Here is a 20,928-nt window from a genome sequence, read left to right on the forward strand (position 1 = left end):
TTTTTCTCGAGAGATTTGAAACATAAAAGGTGATGAAGGAATATGTAAACAGGGTGGGCAAATGTGATAGCGCCTGTAACATGAGCAAAAATGGTGAGAGTGGAACTTCCGCCGCTCAGCGGGAGGAAATCCCGCCATCGGGAACTGCCGTCCAATCTGATTGGTAGGGTTTAAACGAAATATTGGCACATGATTGGCCGGCAGCTCAAGCAGCACCAGAATAGTGGGCGCTGCAGGATTGCAAGCAGGCCCATGGATGAAGAGGTCATGGCCACCGGAGAGAGGTAAGGGTGGGCGGTGGCGGCCTTTGGAGGCGAGGTGGGTAGGATCAAAGAGGGTTGGGCTGTGTCCCTGATGCGCTCAAGGCACCCTCCGCAAAGGACGTACCCCCTTCATGTTTAATCAATTTGCTTGAGAAAAAATGTCCTGCCCACTGCCATCCACCAGCCGATGCGGCCCGGTGGGATTCAACGGTCCCGCTGAGAATAACTCGCCGCATTTCACAGCCCCATCCCCGCCGTGACGAGGCCCTTAAATTCCAGCCTGTGGCGTGGGCTGCGTGTTATGTGCGCCCATTGGCTTGGTAACAAGATCAATTGACCCTCAATTCTTTATTGTAAAATGGAGGGCAGGCTGGCGATCTCCTCACCCGCCCGGCTACCGTATGATTGGGGACAGCTTGGGGGTGGGCGAAAAGGTGGTGGCCGTATTTACCGGACCCCCACCCCTCGCCGAAAACACGTCAGATGAAATCCAACCTCTGGACTATTTGGACTCAATGGTCAACTTCTGTGTTGTGACCTCTAAGCTTTATGTATATCGGGATGGTGACCTCGTGTTTGTTGATGACGAGAAGCTTGTTGATGACAAATAGGAAGTGTCCAAAGATACAGCAATAGGGAGCTCTGGTTGTCCCTCTGGTGTTGAGAAGAGAAGCTATTACTTTAGATGATGAGGCTACAAAAGTCTTGAGTTGGGCTGAACATTAGGGAAAGGACATTGGAGGAGGATGGAATAATAGGCCATATCATGAGGACAAAACGGGTTAGCAGAGCGTCCATCTTCACATCAGTCATTGTTCAGAAGTATGGTTAAGGCTGTTGAAGTTCCCTTAGAGCAAGGAAAAATTCAAACAGGGAGTTACAGAAGACCTGGGAATAGACCTGGAGAGGTAGGAGCTATATATTGGAAATGGCGTTGGAGCTGGAAGGGCCGAGAACGGAAGAGGAGGAATTGTTAGGTGGGCGTGAAAAACTGGTGATCGCGAATTGGCAAGCTGTTTAGAAGTGAACGAGCAAGAAAACCGGGCAGCCTGTACAATGGTCAGCCGGTTCGCTAGCTTCTGTTTTGAGAGGAGGGAGATAATTACGCCTTTGGAAGCGAGGGGTACTGTATCAGAGGAAGCAAATATTTGCTTATTAATCAGAATGGGAATTGCGTGATAAATGGTTGAGTGGCAAGGAGATCGAGAGAACAGCTTGGAAATCTCAAAGACGAGAGAACAAGGGGAAAACGAAGAGAATCTGTAGGGCAATGGTTATTTAAAGATAGTGAGTTTGAGAAGGGCCTGTCCCCGGGCCCGGAGTCTAGTGGGGGCGGTGGGAACAGCTGCGAGGATAGTTTCATCTCGGTTATGACGAGAACCATGAATGTTTCACACGAGGCTTGAAGTGATGATGTGGAATGTTGTTCACAGATAAAACTGAGTTTGTCTATCCTTACTCTCTAGAATAAGAAAAACACTGGACAACTTTGGCCGACGACAGTGAAGCATAATGTTGTTTAAAATAGCTAAACTGAATCTGATCATGAACAGCTAAGCGATTATGCGCCATGTATGCTCGAGTTTACACCCCTGAGATTGGAGGCAGCGTTAAAAAGGTCAGCACAAGAGGAGTTGCAGGACAACTCATTAATTGCGGTAGGCACTGCCTGTGTACATAAGATAATTATCCAGTTAGGCTGTGCGTGTAGAACTAAAGAGACAAGTGTAACTCTTCTTGCCTTTGTGTGGGAATATCTCAAAGCTTCAAGCAATGAATTAGGTTTCGGATGCAGTGACGTTGTCGTGACTGTTACACACTGATCAACCGAAACAGGTGTCGGGTAAGAAGGGGGTGTTGATACATTTAGTCACTCCATCAACATGCCCTCATAGATAATATGCACCAATGGTCTTCTGTAATGTAAACTTCTGTCGTTGCATGTGCACACCAGGACGCAGCTAGATTGTTGGCTGTAGAATTAACTCCAGGAAATATACTCCCAAGTAAAACGGATGAGTCCATGTTAATCGACTTTGTAAAGGAACCGCTCGGTAACGAGGAGGATTGAATGCAATGATGGTAGACATTGCTGGATCGTGAAAATGTCAACAATGGAAATCACAGATCCAAGAATCACAGATTTGTTACGGTGCAGAAGGAGGCCATTCGGCCCATCGTGTCTGCACCGGCTCTCCGGAAGAGCATTTTGACTCAATGACATTCTCCTGCCTTTCTTTTCCAATAATTATCTAATGCCCTCTTGAATGTCTTGATTGATGCTGCCTCCACCACACTGCCAGGGAGTGCATTCCAGACCCGAGCTACTCGCTGTGTGAAAATGTTTTTTTTTCCTCACATTGCATTTGCTCCTTTTGCAAATCACTTTTTGTCTGTGACCTCCAGTTTTCGAATATTTTGCGAGTGGGAACAGCTTCTCCCTATCCACTAAGATAAACGCAAAATACTGCGGATGCTGGAAATTAGATACAAAAACAGAAAATGCTGGAAAAACTCAGCAGGTCTAAACGGCACCTGCGGAGAGAAAAACATAGTTAACATTTCGAGTCCGAATGGCTCTTCTTCTTCTCTCTGAAGAAGTCATACACACTCGAAAGTTAAATCTGTCTATCTCTCCACAGATGATGTTAGACCTGCTGAGTTTTTCCAGCATTTTCTGTGATTATTCCCCCCTATCTACTCTGTACTCATGATTTTGAACACTCCTATCAAATGTCCGCTGAACCTTCTTCTCTTGAAGGAGAACAGACCCAACCTCTCCAATCTATCTTCATAACTGAAATTCTTCACCCCTGGAACTAATTTTGTAAACCTTATCTGCACTCTCTCCAATGTGTTCACATCCTTCCAAAAGTGTGGCTCCCAGAACTGTACACAATAATCCAGCTGAGGCCCACCCAGTGTCCTATTCAACTTCAGCACAACATCCCTGTTCTTGTAATTTATGTTCCTATTTTAAAAAGCCCAGGGTACTGCATGTTTTATTAACTGCTCTCTCCACCTCTCCTGCCACGTTTAATGGCTTATGTACATATACACCCGGGTCTCTCCGCTTCTGTACCTACCTAAAAGCGTGCCCCTCCATTTTATCATGTCTCTCCATGTTCTTCCTACCAAACTGAATCACCTCACACTTCTCCGCGTTGAACTTCATCTGCCACCTATCTGCCCACTCCACCAATATGTCAGTGTCCTTTTGAAGTTCTACACTGCCCACCTCAAAGTTTACATTCGTCCAAATTTTGTGTCATCCACAGACTTTGAAACTATCCCCTGCTCACCAAGGTCACATCAAACGCCCACTGCTGAAAGATAAAAGGCCAATTCCTGTGGAAAGGGAAGTTTGGGGCCCAGGGTGTTTATCCCCCTGGCAGAGAATCACATATCTCATGAACCGGTTCATAGCTCACCAGAACTTATGCGTTTCGGAAATGAGTTCAACGTTCAGGGATATATATTTTCGGAATGAATGCAGAACTTATCAGTTGGATCAGTTAGTTGTTGCGGGAGAACCTGTGCTATTCAAGGGGCTTAATCACTGAGTGAGTGGCATTTGCTTATGAGGCCTAATGATTCTCTAAATGATATGTGGTATTCAAAGATATTGAAGGAAATTTGTCTCAGTCCATTAAGTAAGTCAAGTTCTGGATAAAATAGTAAACGCATGATTTGAACGTAGGAAAGAATGGACAGAAAGGGATCTATTGACTTTATTATGCCGTTAGGGGGTAGGTTTCCAGCTTAGGCAGCAGTACACAACACGGATCAGTTAATCCTTTCGATGGGTCATTGTGTCGTTTCACATTCTTCCCAGCGAATTGGATGGACTAGAACAGAAGCGATCACCTGACATATGTAACGATTGCGCCGCTTAATACGTTCGCTATGCAGCCATAATGACAATCTGTGTACTGTTCATTAAAAGAACAAAAGATAAATATATAGGGTATCATTTAGTATTATTAATAAATGAATTCAGCATCTAAATCAACAACATACTTTGCTAAGATCAAAGCTTAAAGAAGACTTAAAGAAGCTTCCAGTCTTGGGCTGTGTTGCATTTCATCCTATTTTCTGCTGCTACAATCGACTAGAACAACAGTTGTTTATGTGAAGGCAAAGCCGAAGAAATTCTTCACGGTATCCCAAACTTTTTCATGCATTCAATCAATCATTCCATTGACAAAGTCCTATTGACTGCTTCATCCGGCACAAGAGAGAATGTCCTATTGGTTTCCATCTGTGCAGTATCAATCTGTGGGTACAATTTTACGACAGCGGAATTTTACAGTGCCGCCGAAGTCAATGGAGTTTCGAATGGATCGACGCTTTTTCCCGCCATGTTCCCGCCGCGACTCTATAACCTACCCATTATCTGCTTTCTCGTGTTCTCCTTTGGTTTTATTAAGATAATGTAACATTTTGGAGCAAAGATACAACTCAGCAGCCCAAACCTCGATGCTAAAATAGCGAATATTTCCACAGCGACCGTGTATTTTCCGGGTGTGCTCACATAAGCGGGGATAAAAGTTACCCACACTGCAAAAAAGATGAGCATGCTGAATGTTATAAATTTAGCTTCATTGAACTTGTCCGGTAAGGCCCGCGCCAAGAAAGCTAAAATTAAACACACACAAGCTAACAGCCCGATGTAACCGAACATACAGCAGAAAGCAGCTGTGGAACCCACATCACAATCAAGGATAATCTTTGCACTTTGATATTTGGTGTTTTTAGTTGGGAGTGGGGGAGAGGTCACCAACCAGACAACACATGTTAGAATTTGGATCAATGTACAGAGAAAGACAATTGATCTTTGTTGTTTGGGTCCGAACCATTTCATGACGTTACTGGCCGGTAGGGTTGCTTTAAAGGCCATCAGGACTACCAGAGTTTTACTAAGGATACAGGAAATGCACAGAACAAAGCTCACTCCAAATACAGTGTGACGCACCATACATGACCATGGTGTTGGTTGTCCAATGAATGCAATGGAGCACAGAAAACAGAGTATTAATGAAATTAACAGAAGGAAACTTAATTCTGAATTGTTGGGCCTTACAATGGGCGTGTTTATGAAATATAAGAAAACAGCTGCAACTGCTCCTGTGACACAAGCTCCAAACAGTGAAACCGCCGTGAGTGTTATTCCTATTTCATCCTGAAATGAAACGAACTCAATTTCTTTTGGGAGGCATCGATCTCTTGGGTCATTGGACCAATAATCTGTGGGGCATTTGATACATTCTGCAGAATCTGAGGAAGAATCGGGTATATTTCTCATCAGCTGCAGAATGAAATATTATGTGCAAACATTCTGATATTATGAATCGGTACTGGGTGTTCATTCTTCCCCTCTGATATATGTAATTAAATGAATGCTACGTACCTGTTTTGTTGCTAATCTCTCCGTCGGAACATGGCAAACAATCAAAGCAACAGAATGGTTGCCCTTTTCGAGCGCCTTTTCTTGTACCCGGAGGACAAATATCGCTGCAAACCGATTAAACATTCCACTCTGAACTATATCCTGCATTTAAAACCTTCTTTGAACATGTCAGGAATATTGTATGCATTCGTTTTTCGCACAGGCTATCTCCTTTGCTTATTCAGTTGTACAAGGTTTGAATCGCTTCTTGGTCCGCATAGCTGTGGAAAGGCTGGAGTTGATAGTAAAATAGCTAAAATTTAGGCGGTAACATTTTGAGTAACGAATATAATTAATTTTGTAACTTTTAAGTACAATGTATTGAACAAATCTCAGGCTTTATCAATACATTTCCTCTTGTTTAATTGATGTGGTGCCTTTCTATTCCACTTAATTTGTATTCCATTTTTATAATGCACAATTTAGAAATTAGAATAATGGAGACAAATAAAATATGGTCAGCAGAAGCTGTCAAAATAAAGAAATCGTTGTGTGGGGAGAAAAATTATGAAAAGGACACACTTATCAAAAATAATTCTCCAGGTGTGAGATTTGCTATGAGTTATCCCTGATCGCCACTGAGAAGATAGTGATGGACACAAATATAAAAACAAAAAGCTAAAAGCTACTGCGGATGCTGGAAATCCAAAACAAAAACAGAATTACCTGGAAAAACTCAGCAAGTCTGGCAGCATCGGCGGAGAAGAAATCAGTTAACGTTTCGAGCCTTCATGGCCCTTAAGGGCCATGAAGGCTCGAAACGTTAACTGATTTCTTCTCCGTCGATGCTGCCAGACTTGCTGAGTTTTTCCAGATAGTGATGGACCTTCGTTAAACCTTTCAATACGTGTGGCGAAGGTGCTCCCAAAATATTGCTGAATGAGGGAATTCCAGGATTTGCACTTGTCAACTTGCCAAACAATGCAAATGTAATTTTTAAAAAATCTTTTTCACACAGCGAGTGGTTCGGGCCTGGAATGCACTGCCTGGAAGAGTGCAGGAGCCAGGTTCAATCGAGGTATTCAAGAGGACATTAGATGACAATTGAAATAGAAACAACGTTCAAGGGCACGGGGAAAAGGCAAGGCAATGACACGAAGTCATAATGCTTATTTGGAGAGCCGGTGCAGAGACGATGGGCCGAATGGCCTTCTTCTGCGCCGTTAAAATTATCTGATTCTCTGAACGGTAGTGTGTGATTTAGAAGGGAACTTAGAGATAATGGGCTTCCCATGCTGTCACCGCCACTTCCCCTCCATGTATTGAATTTCGCGAGTTTGCGAGATGCAGCCGAGAAAGCTCTGGCGGGCTGATGTTTTGATTCCTTTAGATGGTTCTGCACTCACAATGGGCTATTGGTAGAGTGGGTGGTTGGTTCGCGCTGTGGCTAAGACCATTCTGTCTTAGTATAGGAGTCAAACATATATACAGGGTAAAAAATAAAAGTAAGAACTAATTGTGAAATGGTGTGGTTCTGTCAACATTAGAACAATCCTTACCCTGGTGTCGGATCCATGCCAAATAATTCTACTTTCATTCAAGACGAATTCTTCTCCTTCCGGCAACGCTGCATCGTAATATCCAACTTTCACAAACTCTACCGATCCATCAGCGCGTTCCTGCCAATTTATCACGTCATAGGAAGCGATAGGATCTCCGTTCTTATCAAAGCGTATTTCCTCGCCAAACTGGTTTGTGAAGCGAACCTCCTTCAGGTAGTGTAAAAGCTTTAAACATAGCAAAACAATTCCATTCTAAAGAGCAGCAAATCATCCATTAGTCCGCAACATTTCTGATAAATTATTTCAACACGAATTTTAAAATTGACATGAGTATTAGAACGATTCGCATCATGCTATTCTAACCTTCAATCAGCATGTTAAATAAATATTTTGTTTCGAAATACGGAATGCATTTTGCTTCTCTTGGATGACTTGATCTTTCCTCACCTGCCAGGGGAGAATGCGAGATACTCGGCCACACGTGTTGTTGATAAATGGGCCTTTCCCATTTTCACACGACCTCAAATTATGAAGGGCGTGAGCAACCGCATATACTGCTTTGTACACATTGTACGAAATTCGTAATTGTGACACATCGGTGTATGTAGTTTCAGCGGTCTCCAAGCTCTCTAAACCTGTGCACGGTTTGTAAGGTGATGAGTTTTCTTCTAGACTCCGATTTGACATTTTAAGGTTACATCCAAAAACATCCCGTCAGAGTTCTTCTACAAAGGGATTGTCTGGTGTTTTGGAAGGGTGGAGTTTGACTAGAAACTCTCTCAGTCTTGGAATTTCCGCTCTCCTGACTCCAAACCCAATTGTTCCAGAAAATATTCCCCGTGTTTCCTCTGTCCACAACCTGACAGATGTGATGCAGGCTTCACTTGCAATCAGCTGAATGTCGCTTATGTTGTGCCGCCTAAGTTCTATTGCTAAAGATTTTGTATCACGCTCAAGGGAAAATATTATGATCACCTTAGCAGAGGACTTTTTAATAATCTCTATAACCTGAAGCACCTCAATTCTGGTGCTTCCAGGAGGCATAAACTCAATAAAGGCGATGCATGTTTCGAATTTAGAAACTTGTTGAATGAACGACATTATCGCAAATCGACCATATTCACTGTCTTCAGTTACAATCCCAATCCAAATCCATTTAAAGCGCTGCACCAGCCTCACTAAGGCTTTGACTTGAACGGCATCACTGGGAATTGTCCTGAAGAAAGTTGGGAATTCGCGCTTATCGCTCAGACAGGTGCAGGACGAATCGTAACTGACCTAGAGGTTAATACACATGTTTAGTTATAATACAGAAACCACATTTCTGAATCCGGCATGGTCCTACTACTGATAAACGGTAATTCCGAACATTGATTGGGGTCAATAATAATGCAATTAAATGGAATGTTCCAAAATTGTTTAGTAAGGAAAATTGAAGCACAAAGTGGAAGGCAGAAAAAAGTCCCTTTGATCAGCATTAAATAACTTGGAAAACATATACATGTGTCAGGGGCAACCAGGAAGATTTTCGGGAAAAAAATGCCAAATGATCTAATATCGTTCGTTTCACATTGTGATCCAAAAACAATCTGACCCCGTTTCTTTCATTCCAAATCGATCGTTTTTTTTCGGGCCGATCCAATGTCGGCCAGGAAGCTACATAGAAATCAAGTCAATTTGGACGTTGAAACGGACACAAATCAACTGGAAAATCCGCTGTGATATGTTTCTCGCGATTATAACAAGTCGTTCCTAAAATGTCTATCGTTGATGGTTGATCAACTTATTTATTTATTTATAAATAAATTATTTATTTATTTAAATATGCACTAGTTCTGCGTCTATGGGGCATTCAGTAAAAGATCTTTAACCTATGAAGGTGATTAATGAATCCTACCAGGCCAATATCAAAAGGAGCCAACAAACGTGACGCGGCAATGGACTGTGAAGATGCTGCGTCTCCCACAATGATAGGCACTGACGGGAGGGTCGCGCACGTGTAACTTGATCCAGCCTCATCGTCCTCGTTCAGTAATTTGAGGGTTCCTTTCAGCGAGTCAGGACTTGTATGACAGCTGTCAAAGATCTTATAGCCCAATGTTACATTGGGAAGCAGCTCCGGATTCCTGTTTATTTCTTCTATTGCGAATATCATCGTTTGTAACCAGCGCAGCTCTCTTTGCCGGAGCCTGTTAAATAAAATATCGGCATACTGAGTGGGAGTCACGTTAGATGCAATTTCGTTTACGTCTGATGAAAGGATATCAACCTGATACATTAAATCTGTTTCCGACTCCATAGAATCTGTCTGACCTGCTTAGCTTCTCCAGCATTTTCTGTTTTTATTTCAGACTCCTAGCATCCGCAGTATTCTGCTCTTGTTCAATTCTTAAGTTGATTCCTGGCAGGAGGCAGACGCTGCAGTTTAATAAGTTGTTGCAACAAAAGTGAAATTAATTGACGGCTGTCTTTTACTGTAAATGTGTCGATCCGTTTGCCGATTCTGTAAATCTGATTTGTTTATTAATTCTATGTCTTGTGCACCTCTGTGGCCCAATACATTTGGTTTTTATAGAGCTTACACTTCAAGCGTAAAAAAATACTTGTGTTAATTTCCTGCTTCATCCGAATGCCTTTATCCCAATTCTAACGGGATATTTAAGCAATTTTCTTTCTTGGGCGGCAGCGCAAAAGAGATGGCACCGCCTCATCCGCCTGTTATAGGCTCCCCTTGATATTCAGTTCCACTGAAGTTACCGGAATTGCAGCTGGGGCGGGAATATAACAGGAGGCCAATTGGATTGTTTGACGCTCGTTGCCAAGTTGACTTCCTGCCTAAAATAAAAACAGAAAATGCTGGAAAAACGCAGCAGGCCTGACAAAAACTTTTGGCGAGAGAAACGGAGTTAGTAGAGCGGATGAAGAAGGGTTATACGGACTCAAAACGTTAACTCTGTTTCTCTCGCCACAGATGCTGTCAGACGTGCTGAGTTTTTCCAGCATTTTCAGTTTTTATTTCAGATTTCCAGCATCCGAAGTATTTTGCTTTCAGCTGAATTTCTATCTAATGTCGGACAGGTTCTACTGTTCTCCTAACTAGAGATATTCCTGGATAGAACAACTAAACAATGACACAAAATGGAAAGAAGGACAAAAATAATCCAAGTGAGAAAACAGAAAGAAACGCATTTTATAAGCAAGAAGACCGAAAGCGACGGGAACACAAATGCGTAGATTATTTTCTAAGGTTCAAAAGTTGCACAGGAAATGTCAGAAATGCACACAATGGCAGAAGCAGCTAAACAAAAACAGAGAAGCGAATCATTCGGTCTAGACTTTCCATTATCATTCAACAGCTAACAATCCGATGATGTTTTAAATATCTCTGATCTTATTTTTCCAACTGTCATATAGACTTTATCTTCAAGGGCTAGTTTGTCTTCCTGGTGCAGTCGTTCCGACTGTAACATGTCCTTCTTGCTGTTTTGTCTCTGATGCCGAAAATCATTTAGCTGATGACAGAAAGACATGTCCTCGACCTCCCTTCCACCCACTCGAATGCGCCCACCAACCTCCGCAATATTTCGACAGGTTACACAACTACCGAAACTTAGACACGATGACTACCCTGATTCAAGTATTGGATGCTATTTGACAAACTAAACTTTTACCATATTCAGGGAAACATTCCTGTTCACCGCGGCACTTTGAAACAGATTGACCATCTTACTTACTGGAAGCAGCGCATTGGCTGAGGTTTAGAGCGAAACGTGTCATAGTCTGGAGCTGTTCTGAAATGTATGGGAAATAAACCACCCAGTACTATATCCCCATCTTGAGAAACTCCGGAATTGAACTTCTCCCGTTGTTTACATGTAGGTTCAATCGTTAAATTCAACTTGATTGTGAAGAGGAACAGAAGTCTCCAAATAGAAAGTGACTGCATAATCAAAGTCAAACAACAACGCTCTCGAGACCACTGGAGAAAAGCATGCAAGTCTTCCCCTGGAAGTCAATTTATATACTCGCGATTAATCCTGCACTGCAGAAGCACAGTGACACTGGCCAGATCGGAATAACTGAAAGAAGATTCAGCCTCATTGGTTAAGCAGCTGTGATGCAAGATGACAAGCGGTGAGATTATTGCTCAATACTTTAGGCAATTTCTCCCTGTTTTATCGAGTTTAATCAATTTTGGTCTGATTGATATTGAGGTTGTTCATCCGGCAGTTATTCATAATTTATTGAAACATTTGTTTACGTCATTTGTCGACAATAATTAATGTCACCATAAGGATAGCGATGTTTAAGAATAGATGTTTGGAAACATATGTGGACTGCACTTGATGCCAATTTAAACACAAGAGTTTTTTTTTACCATTTGATTATTTAATGGAGTTGACGCACATTTGTTTGTTGTAGATGACATGGAATATCCAGGCAGATTTAACTGGCCTAGTTAGTATAGCATTCGGTGTGGCTTAGTGATTTCATTCTGCTGCAGCATTGGAACATTACAAATGTATTTCACATTTAACCAAGTAATTGAAAGATTTCGAAAATCTTCTCAAGGATTTCCTAGTGCCCAACATCAAATCAATTATTTGCATTGTGCTTCTTTTTCTGACGCCAATTTCATCTTGTATTTCAATGGGTATCAAACGCAGTTCACACATGTTTCTATAAATGTTTCTTCAAACATTCCTATCCTTACTGTTGTGGTTGAATTCAGTAGGGGAAACACAGGTGTTCCACCTGTTTTGATTGATGCTATTGACTGCCCAGCCTGTGACAAGGTTGGGCCAGTTAACATTTATTGATTTTTTTAATCATCACTGTTTTCTATTCGTGGAATGTGATTTATGTGCTGTCGACTGAGAAAGAGCAGTTGGAAATTGCAGCTCCTGAAGTAGGGGTTCAGATACCTCCCCTGTGTACTATCTACATCAAACAAGAAAGCTTTTGATTTGCCCTGTAACCCATAATGTTTCACAAATGTGTTGGCGGTTGGAGCATGTACTCATACATTCCCACAGTTGAGGATTGTATGTACTTCTTGAAATACTTAACCACTGTTGCATTAAAGTTATAGAATATTTTATAAATATAATTAGATCTTATATCTACCTCTAACTGAATAATGTTCTTTCAAATCAGTATTGGAAGATAATTGGGCATGACGGACATAGATTAATGATTTTTATTATCCATTCACGGGTTGTGAGCTTCTCTGGCTGGGCCAGCATTCATTGCTCACCCCTAGTTGACCTTGAGAAGGCGATAGTGAGCTGCCTTCTTCAACCTGTGCAGTCCATGTGGTGTAGGTACACCCACAGTGCTGTTAGGAAGGGCGTTCCAGGATTTTGACCCAGTGACAGTGAAGGAACGACGATACATTTCCAAGTCAGTAAGGTGAGTGGCTTGGAGGGGAACTTCCAGATGGTGATGTTCCCATCTATCTGCTGCCCTTGTCCTTCTGGATGGCAGTGGTAGTGAGTTTGGAAAGTGCTGTCAAAGGAGTCTTGGTGAATTCCTGCAGTACACCTTGTAGATGGTACACATTGCTTCTAATCTGCGTCGGCTGTGGAGGGAGTGAATGTTTGTGGATGCGGTGCCAATCAGGTGGGCTGCTTTGTCCTGGATAGTGTCAAACTTCTTGAGTGTTGTGGGAGCTGCACCTATCAAATCAAGTGGGGAGTATCCCATCACACTCCTGACTTGTGCCTTGGAGATGATGGACAGGCTTTGGGGAGTCAGGAGGTGAGTTACTCATTGCACGATTCCAAGCCTCTGACCTGCTCTTGTACCACAGTATTTATATGGCCAGTCCAGTTCAGTTTCTCTTCAATGGTAACCCCCAAGGATGTTGATAGTGGGGGATTCAGTGATGGTAATGCCATTGAACATCGAGGGGCGATGGTTGGATTATCTCTTCTTGGAGATCATCATTGCCTAGTACTTCTGTGGCACGAATGTTACTCGCCACTTGTCAGCCGAAGCTTGGATATTGTTATTGAACTGTGGCCATATATTTTGCAGACCAGATAATTAATCGAATTCTTTGACAAATTTTCAATTTTCACCAACTTAATCTTCGTTACCAGAACATAGGGAAGTGGGAAGTTAAGGAAAGGCAATTGTAACTCAATCATTTAGCGCATTAACTCATCCTTTGTGGAATCGAAGTGTAATTTTGAATGATCCCTATGATGTGGCCACGTTTGTTTTATTTGTTATTTCAACTAAATTTTTCTCATTGTTCTCTAAATAAGAATTCCTGTATTTCGTTTGCATTTCAATGAATTTCATTCATCTCCCCTGTCTCTGTACTTTCTAGTGCACTTTGACTTAAACATTGGGGTTTATATTATCCATATTATTCATTAATGTGCTAGCTTCACCAGGTGCTGTTTCTTTCGAAGAACATAACAAATTATAGATTGATGTAAATGAGATAATTATCTACAATTATTACACTTGTTAAAATAGTTTCCATTTGGGCATTGATTGATCATAGCTTACTAGAAAGGATTTTTTATTTATTCTTAGCATGAGTGTAAGCAGACAAGATATCATTGTTTGACCATCCTTAGGTACCCTGAGAACATTTAAAACCAACCCTGCAGCGTGGGACTACAGTCATGTATCAGCCTCAGCAGAGTAGGTGAGGTGGTGGTGGCATAGTGGTATTGACACTGCACTTGTATTCCAGAGATGCAGGGTAATGTTGTGGGGAATGTTCTGGTCCCTACCATGGCAGATAGAACAATTTGAATTCAATAAAAACCTGGAATTAAAAGTCGATTGTCATAAAAACCCACCTGGCTTACTAATGTCCCTTAGTGAAGGAAACTTGCTGTCCTTACCTGGTCTGCTACCTGTGACTCCAGACCCACAGCAATGTGGTTGACTCTTAAGGGCAATTAGGGATGGGCAGTAAATGCTGACCTAGCCAGTGATACCCACAAAAAAGGTAAGGATTTTCATCTCCCTGAAAGATATGAATGATACAGTTTTATAAAACCATCCAACTACTTTTCCTGTTACTGGGCTTCAGAACTTGCCACACAGAAGGATTTGAACTCACCACGACTGGGTTTATATGTTTATAGATAGTTATGATAACGCTTATTTGAATATTCTTAAAAAGAAAGAAACATTGATGAAAACCAAAATATGAAATGGTATAAATTTGAATAGAATGGACATTAATACGGAGATGTATGCATTTTGGAAGGTCTAATACAGGTAGGAATTATACAGTAGATGGCAGAACCCTTAAATGCATTGACGGGCAGAGGGATCTGGGTGTACAGGTCCACAGGTCACTGAAAGTGGCAACGCAGATGGATAAGGTAGTCAGGAAGGCAAATGGCATGCTTGCCTTCATCGACAGGGGTATTGAGTATAAAAGCTGGGCAGTCATGCTGCAGCTGTATAGAATCTTGGTTAGGCCACACTTGGAATATTGCGTGCAATTCTGGTCGCCACATTACCGAAAGTAGAGGCTTTGGAGAGGGTGCAGAGGAGGTTTACCAGGATGCTGCCTGGTCTGGAGGTTATTAGCTATGAAGAGAGGTTGGAGAAACTCGGATTGTTCTCAGTAGAGCGACGGAGATTGAGGGGCGACTTGATAGATGTTTACAAAATTATGAGTGGCATGGACAGAGTGGCTAGTCAGAAGCTTTTTCTCAGGGTGGAAGAGTCAATTACTAGGGGGCATAGATTTAAGGTGAGAGGAGAAAACAATAGAGGAGATGTGCGGGGCAAGTTTTTTACGCAGAGGGTAGTGAGTGTCTGGAATTCTGCAAAAGTTGTTATCTAATTGACTTTTTAAAGCATTATTCGGTCTTACTGGCTTTCATAATTTCTTAAAGCATTCATCACGTACAATAATCATTGCCATCTGGCCCTTGTTTTGAGAATGACATCTACTCAGGGCCATATGTTTCTGCTTTGTGACACTACAATAGTATTCCTGAAGCGAGAGACATGTTGCTGAAGCTTTTTATCTTGCACGCATCAGGGCAAAAGCAAGAATAGCAAATTTCAAACAATCATAACAAATTATAATACAGGAGAAAAGGGGTCCTGACTGACCATACGAGCATACGAATTAGGAGCAGGAGTAGGCCACTCAAGCCCTCGAGTCTTCTCCTCAATTCAATAAGATCATGGCTGATCTGATTGTAACCTCTACTCCACATTCCTGGATAGCCCCGATAACCTTTCATCCCCTTGTTTATCAATAATCTATCCAGCTCTGCCTTAAAAATATTCAAATACTCTGCTTTCACTGCCTTTAGAAAAAGAGAGTTCCAAAGACTCACTACCCTCTGAGAGAAAAAAATTCTCCTAATCTCTGTCTTAAATGAGCGACCCCTTATTTTTAAACAGTGACCCCTAGTTCTAGATTCTCCCACAAGAGAAACATCCTTTCCACATCCACCCTGTAAAGACCCCTCAGGATCTTATATGTTTCAAACAAGTCACCTCTTACTCTCCAAAACTCCAGTGGATACAAGCCTAGCCTGCCCAAGCTCTCCTCATAAGACAACCTGCCCATTCCTGGTATTAGTCTAGTAAACCTTCTCCGAACTGCTTCTAATGCATTTACATCTTTCCTTAAATAAGGAGAGCAATACTGTATATAGTGCTCTAGATGTGGCCTCACCAGTGCCCTATATAACTGAAGCATAACCTCCCTTCTTAGTAATAAACCCCTCTCACAATAACCGATAACATTCTATTAGCTTTCCTAATTATCTGCTGTACTTACATACTAGTCTTTCATGAATCGTGCACTAGGACGCCAAGTTCCCTCTGAATCACGGAGCTCTGCAATCTTTCACCATTTAAACAAGCTTTTTGTCTATTCTTCATTCCAAAAAGGACAATTTGACGTTTGCCCACATTATACTCCATTTGCCAGATCTTTGCCCAGTCACTTAATCTGTCTATGCCACTTAGTAGCCTCCTTACATCCTCTCCACAATGTACTTTCCTGCCTATCTTTGTGTCATCGGCAAATTTAGCAACCATCCCATCCACCCTTTCATCCAAGTCACTTATATAAATTGTAAAAAGTTGAGGCCCCAGCACTGACCCCTGTGGCACTCCAATCATTACAGCCTGCTAACCAGGAAAAGACCCATTTATGGTTCCCCTTTGTTTCTTGATCGCTCGCCAATCGTCTATCCATGCCAAATGTTACCCCCTACACCATGAGCTTTTATTTTCTACAATAAACCTTTGATGTGGCACCATATCAAATACCTTCCTGAAATCTAAATACATTATATCCACCTTCTGTATATCCACCTGCACCCCTTTATCCACAGCATATATGATCCCTTCAATAAGTCCCAATAAACTGGTTAAATACGATTTCCCTTTCAAAAAACCATCTTGAATCTACATGATTGTCTTTAATTGTTTTAAGTGCCCTGCTATAGCAGCTTTAATAACAGCTTCTAACACTTGTCCTATGACAGATGTTAAGCTAACTGGCCTGCAGTTTCCTTCTTTCTATATCTCTCCCTTTTTGAGTAAAGGAGTTACATTTGCTATTTTCAAATCTAATGGAACCTTCCCCGAATCCAGGGAGTTTTGGAAAATTAAAACCAATGCATCACATATCTCACTAGCCACTTCTTTGAAGAGCCTAGGTTGAAGTTCATCAGGGCCCAGACATTTGCCATGCCACAGCTCCAACAATTTGCTCAATACCACTTCTCTGGTGATTGTAATTTTCCTAAGCTCCTCCCTCCCTTCCATTCGCTGATTTACAATTATTTCTGGGATGTTGCTTGTATCCTTGTTTAATTGGTTGGCAAGTTGACTCTGATTGGCTGAGCCATTGTCATGGAGAAAGCAATGGGGAACGATAGGCTCCCCAAGCTCCAGCATAATTCAATGAAGGTTCCAGGCTTGAACATATTCCTTTTGTTTGCAGATAACAAGATCCTGCGTGTGAATGTATGTGGCTTCTATCAAGCATAAATTGGTCACGTTACAAACTCAACTTATTATCTTAAATAGTTGGTAGTGTAGCCGTGAGCACACTCAGGGTTGTTCAGAAAGTATTGTCCAATTGCGAAATCACATCTAACAGGCTTTTTGTTAAAGGTTTTGAGAGTCCGTGCTGGTTGAGAACAGTCTGTACTCTGCTACTATGAACAGCTGGAGGAACATTTTATTTGATTCGATCAGGCAATCATTGGGATGTACAACCTACTTTCCTGGCATCGTACTGGCACTGAGATCCATACACAATGTTGCTCGATTCTCTTTTTGGACTTATGACAGCATCCTATTAGTGGAAAATACCATTCACATCATCACTACATAGTAGCAGCGTGAAACGCTGTATCCTCTGGTTACTGTCCATTCCGTTACTGGAAACAATTTCTATTTATTTAGACTTAGAAGCCTTCCTGTGCCTAGAGATAATTGGGGCAGACAACGACCATGCTTTGTTTTCCTAGCTTGCCTGGAACAGGTCGCTCGCCTGAAGCCAGAGGCTAGCTTGAGAAGTGTCACTCCACATCAGGCATGACTGACCAGTCTCCCACTTTTACCGTTTGCCATAGACATATTGGAAGGATTTGGAGGCTGGTAATCAACCTGTTTGGCCGTATTATGAATGCATCTTCCTTGGCCATCAAGCCCTGGAATGGGATTCGAACCAAAGATTCTGCTTCGGGGCAGAGGCAATACCCACTGCACCACAAGGTCTCCCTCATTCGATTTATTTACTCAATCAAAATCTTTTGCAATTTTGAACACCTCTATTAAATCTCCATTAATTTTCTCTGCTCTAAGAAGATCAAACCTAGCTTCTCTAGTCTCTCAAAGTAAGTGAAATCCCATACCTTATTCTAGTAAATTTCCTCTGCACCATCTCTAAGACCATGATATCTTTCCTAAAGTGTGATGCCCAGAAATGGGCATTGTACTTCAGCTGAGTGACTTACAAAGCCTTAGTATACCATCCTTGTGTTTTTACTCTATTTATAAAGTCATTATTAACTGTTCTGAATTTCCGTTACATTGTTCCAGAATATAAAAACAAGCACATTTTAAGGAAAGTCCCATTAAACCTAAAAGCCTGTCTCTTTTCTGATTTATGTCAACCCATCAATTCAAATACTTATCACATCTTTCTAAGCCTTCTCTTTCCAGAGAAATATATGCATTCCTCCTGGATCCATTTATAATTTCTTATCCAAAATCTTCCAGCATCTTATTCATTGTGTAAGGAGGCTACAAAGTGACATAATGGTATTCTCCACTAATAGTTAAGTGGGTAGCAAATGGAGTATAATGTGGACAAATGTGAAATCGTTCATTTTGACAGGAAGAATAAAACAGAAGCATATTATCTAAATGGTAAGAAATTGCAGAGCTCTGAGATTCAGGGGAATCTGGGTGTCCTAGCGCATGAATCACAAAAGGTTAGTTTGCAGGTACAGCAGGTAATTAGGAAATTAGGAAAGCTAATATAATGTTATCATTTATTGTGAGGGAAATTGATTACAAAGGTAGGGAGTTTATGCTTCAGTCGCACAGGGCATTGCTAAGACCACATCTGGAGTACTGTGTATAGTACTGGTCTCCTTATTTAAAGAAAGATGTAAATATGTTAGAAGCAGTTCAGAGAAGGTTTACTAGACTAATACCAGGAATGGGCGTGTTGTCTTATGAGGAAAGGCTGGACAGGTTAGGTTTGTACCTGCTGAAATTTAGAAGGGTAAGAGGTGGCTTAATTGAACCCTTTAAGATCCTGAGAGCTCTTGACAGGGTGGATGTGGAGAGGATGTTTCCTCTTGTGGGAGAATCTAGGACTAGGGGTTACTGTTTAACAATAAGGGGTCGGTCATTTAAGACAGATATGAGGAGAATTTTTTCCTGTCAAAGGGCCGTGAGTCTTTGGAACTCTCTTCCTCAAAAGGCAGTGGAAGGAGAGTCTCTGAATATTGTTAAGGCAGGACAAGATAGATTATTGATTAACAAGGGAATGAAAGGTTATCAGGGGTAGGCAGGAATGTAGGGTTGGGGTTACAATCAGATCAGCCATGGTCATATTGAATGGCGGAACAGGCTCGACGGGCCGAGTGGCCCAGCCCTACTCCTAACTCGCATATTCGTATGTTCGTATGTTCATTATGTCCTTTTTGTTTTCAAAAGTGAGCAGGGTTTTATTCCTTACAACTAACTTCCTGCTATTTAAATTATACTGGCACATTTATGGTATTAATGTAATTATGTTACTGGACTGATACTCCATAAAACATGAGTTCAAATATATAGCAGTTACAGAATTTAATCCCAATTTAACAATAAATCCTGGAAACTGCACTAGAAAAGTGACCATGAAGCTATTAGCTTGGCCTTAAGCAAAATCCAACCTGTTCATTTAAATTGGTCAGGAAAGGATATCCGCATTTATATGATGCGTTTCATAATCTCGGTACATCCGAATGCTCTTCACAGCCAACAAACTAGCCTTGAAGTGTAATGTAGAGAAACACCGCATCTAATTTGTACAAAGCAAGATCGCATAAACTGAAATAAGATAGACGACTTGCCATTTTTTCTTTATTGGTGTTTGGTTGCGCGATTAATATTGGCCAGGACACCAGGAGAACTCCCGTGGTCTTCTTTGAATAATTCCAAAGGAACTTTTGCACCCATCTGAGGGGGCAAACGGGGTCTCCGTTTAACGTCGTTGATTGCTCAATGCGGCCTTGACGTTTCATTCAGGATCAGGCGCTTAAGACTGTGCAGCGGGGCCTGAACACACACTGCGTTCGAATTCAGAGCTACCACTGAGCCAAGATTAATGTCTATAATCGAGCAAAGGTGGTTTTATTTTGATGAAATTACAATTAACAGTCAACATTATATTAATTTCTTCCAGTTGATATATCAGTGCCTGTGGAGCATATTCCAGGATCGGGTGAGTATTTTTTTTAAGTTAACTGGTTTTAAATGAACACAGCACGCTGAATATTCACCATATATTGCAGTACAGTTTACAACAACAGCAATAGTAGTAAGTGCAGTGCTTTCAAATGTATAAAAGTATGCAATTTACAGAGAGAAGGAAGATTGATTTCATAGGGTGTCATCGTCATCATCGCCGCCTTGCGAGCAACCTTGTGACGTACTTCCCGCCCTTTATAAAATCAGCCTGACTTTCATTCTGTTCAATTCAACAGGATGAAGATCGACGGGTTCTACCATAGGGGTTAGTTCACTCCGTTACTTGTTACTTTCCGGGAGAAATTGAAAATTACTCCCACGGGCATTAAAATCTTTTTCTTCCGTACTTACATGGCTGGCCAATGATAATTTGTTTTTATTCGTTCTTGGGATGTTAGTGTCGCAGGCAAAGGCCGGCATTTGTTGCCCAGCACTAATTGTCTTTGAGAAGGTGGTGATGAGCCTCCTTGTTGAACAAGTGCAGACTATCTGTAGGATGTTGATGGTTAGGGATTCAGCGATGGCAATGCCGTGTACTATAATGATGTAGCTTTAATCTATCTCGCCCGCTGGGAGACTAACCTGATCAGAATGGCCACTGGTTTTGCGCTCCGCCTGACTTCAAGTAAAGTCATGTGGGTGTAAAACGTGCTGTCGATCTGATTGTGTGTCAGTTGCCCCCACCCCCGGTTGGGTTAGGTAGGGTTAGAATTACCATGTATGAATG

General features: G+C 41.7%; 1 protein-coding gene across 1 annotated transcript; it reads right to left on the minus strand.

Annotated features, from left to right (window-relative positions):
- Positions 1-4,641: 4,641 nt before the first annotated feature.
- On the minus strand, positions 4,642-9,369 carry LOC144694250 (extracellular calcium-sensing receptor-like). Its single transcript, XM_078564594.1, is given in 5 exon segments — positions 4,642-5,540; positions 5,674-5,790; positions 7,181-7,439; positions 7,662-8,492; positions 9,112-9,369. Coding segments are annotated over 5 exon segments (2,364 nt in total).
- Between the last annotated feature and the right edge of the window lie 11,559 nt (positions 9,370-20,928).

Source organism: Cetorhinus maximus, chromosome 19 (assembly GCF_964194155.1).
Source record: "Cetorhinus maximus chromosome 19, sCetMax3.hap1.1, whole genome shotgun sequence".
Taxonomy (NCBI): Eukaryota; Metazoa; Chordata; class Chondrichthyes; order Lamniformes; family Cetorhinidae; genus Cetorhinus; species Cetorhinus maximus.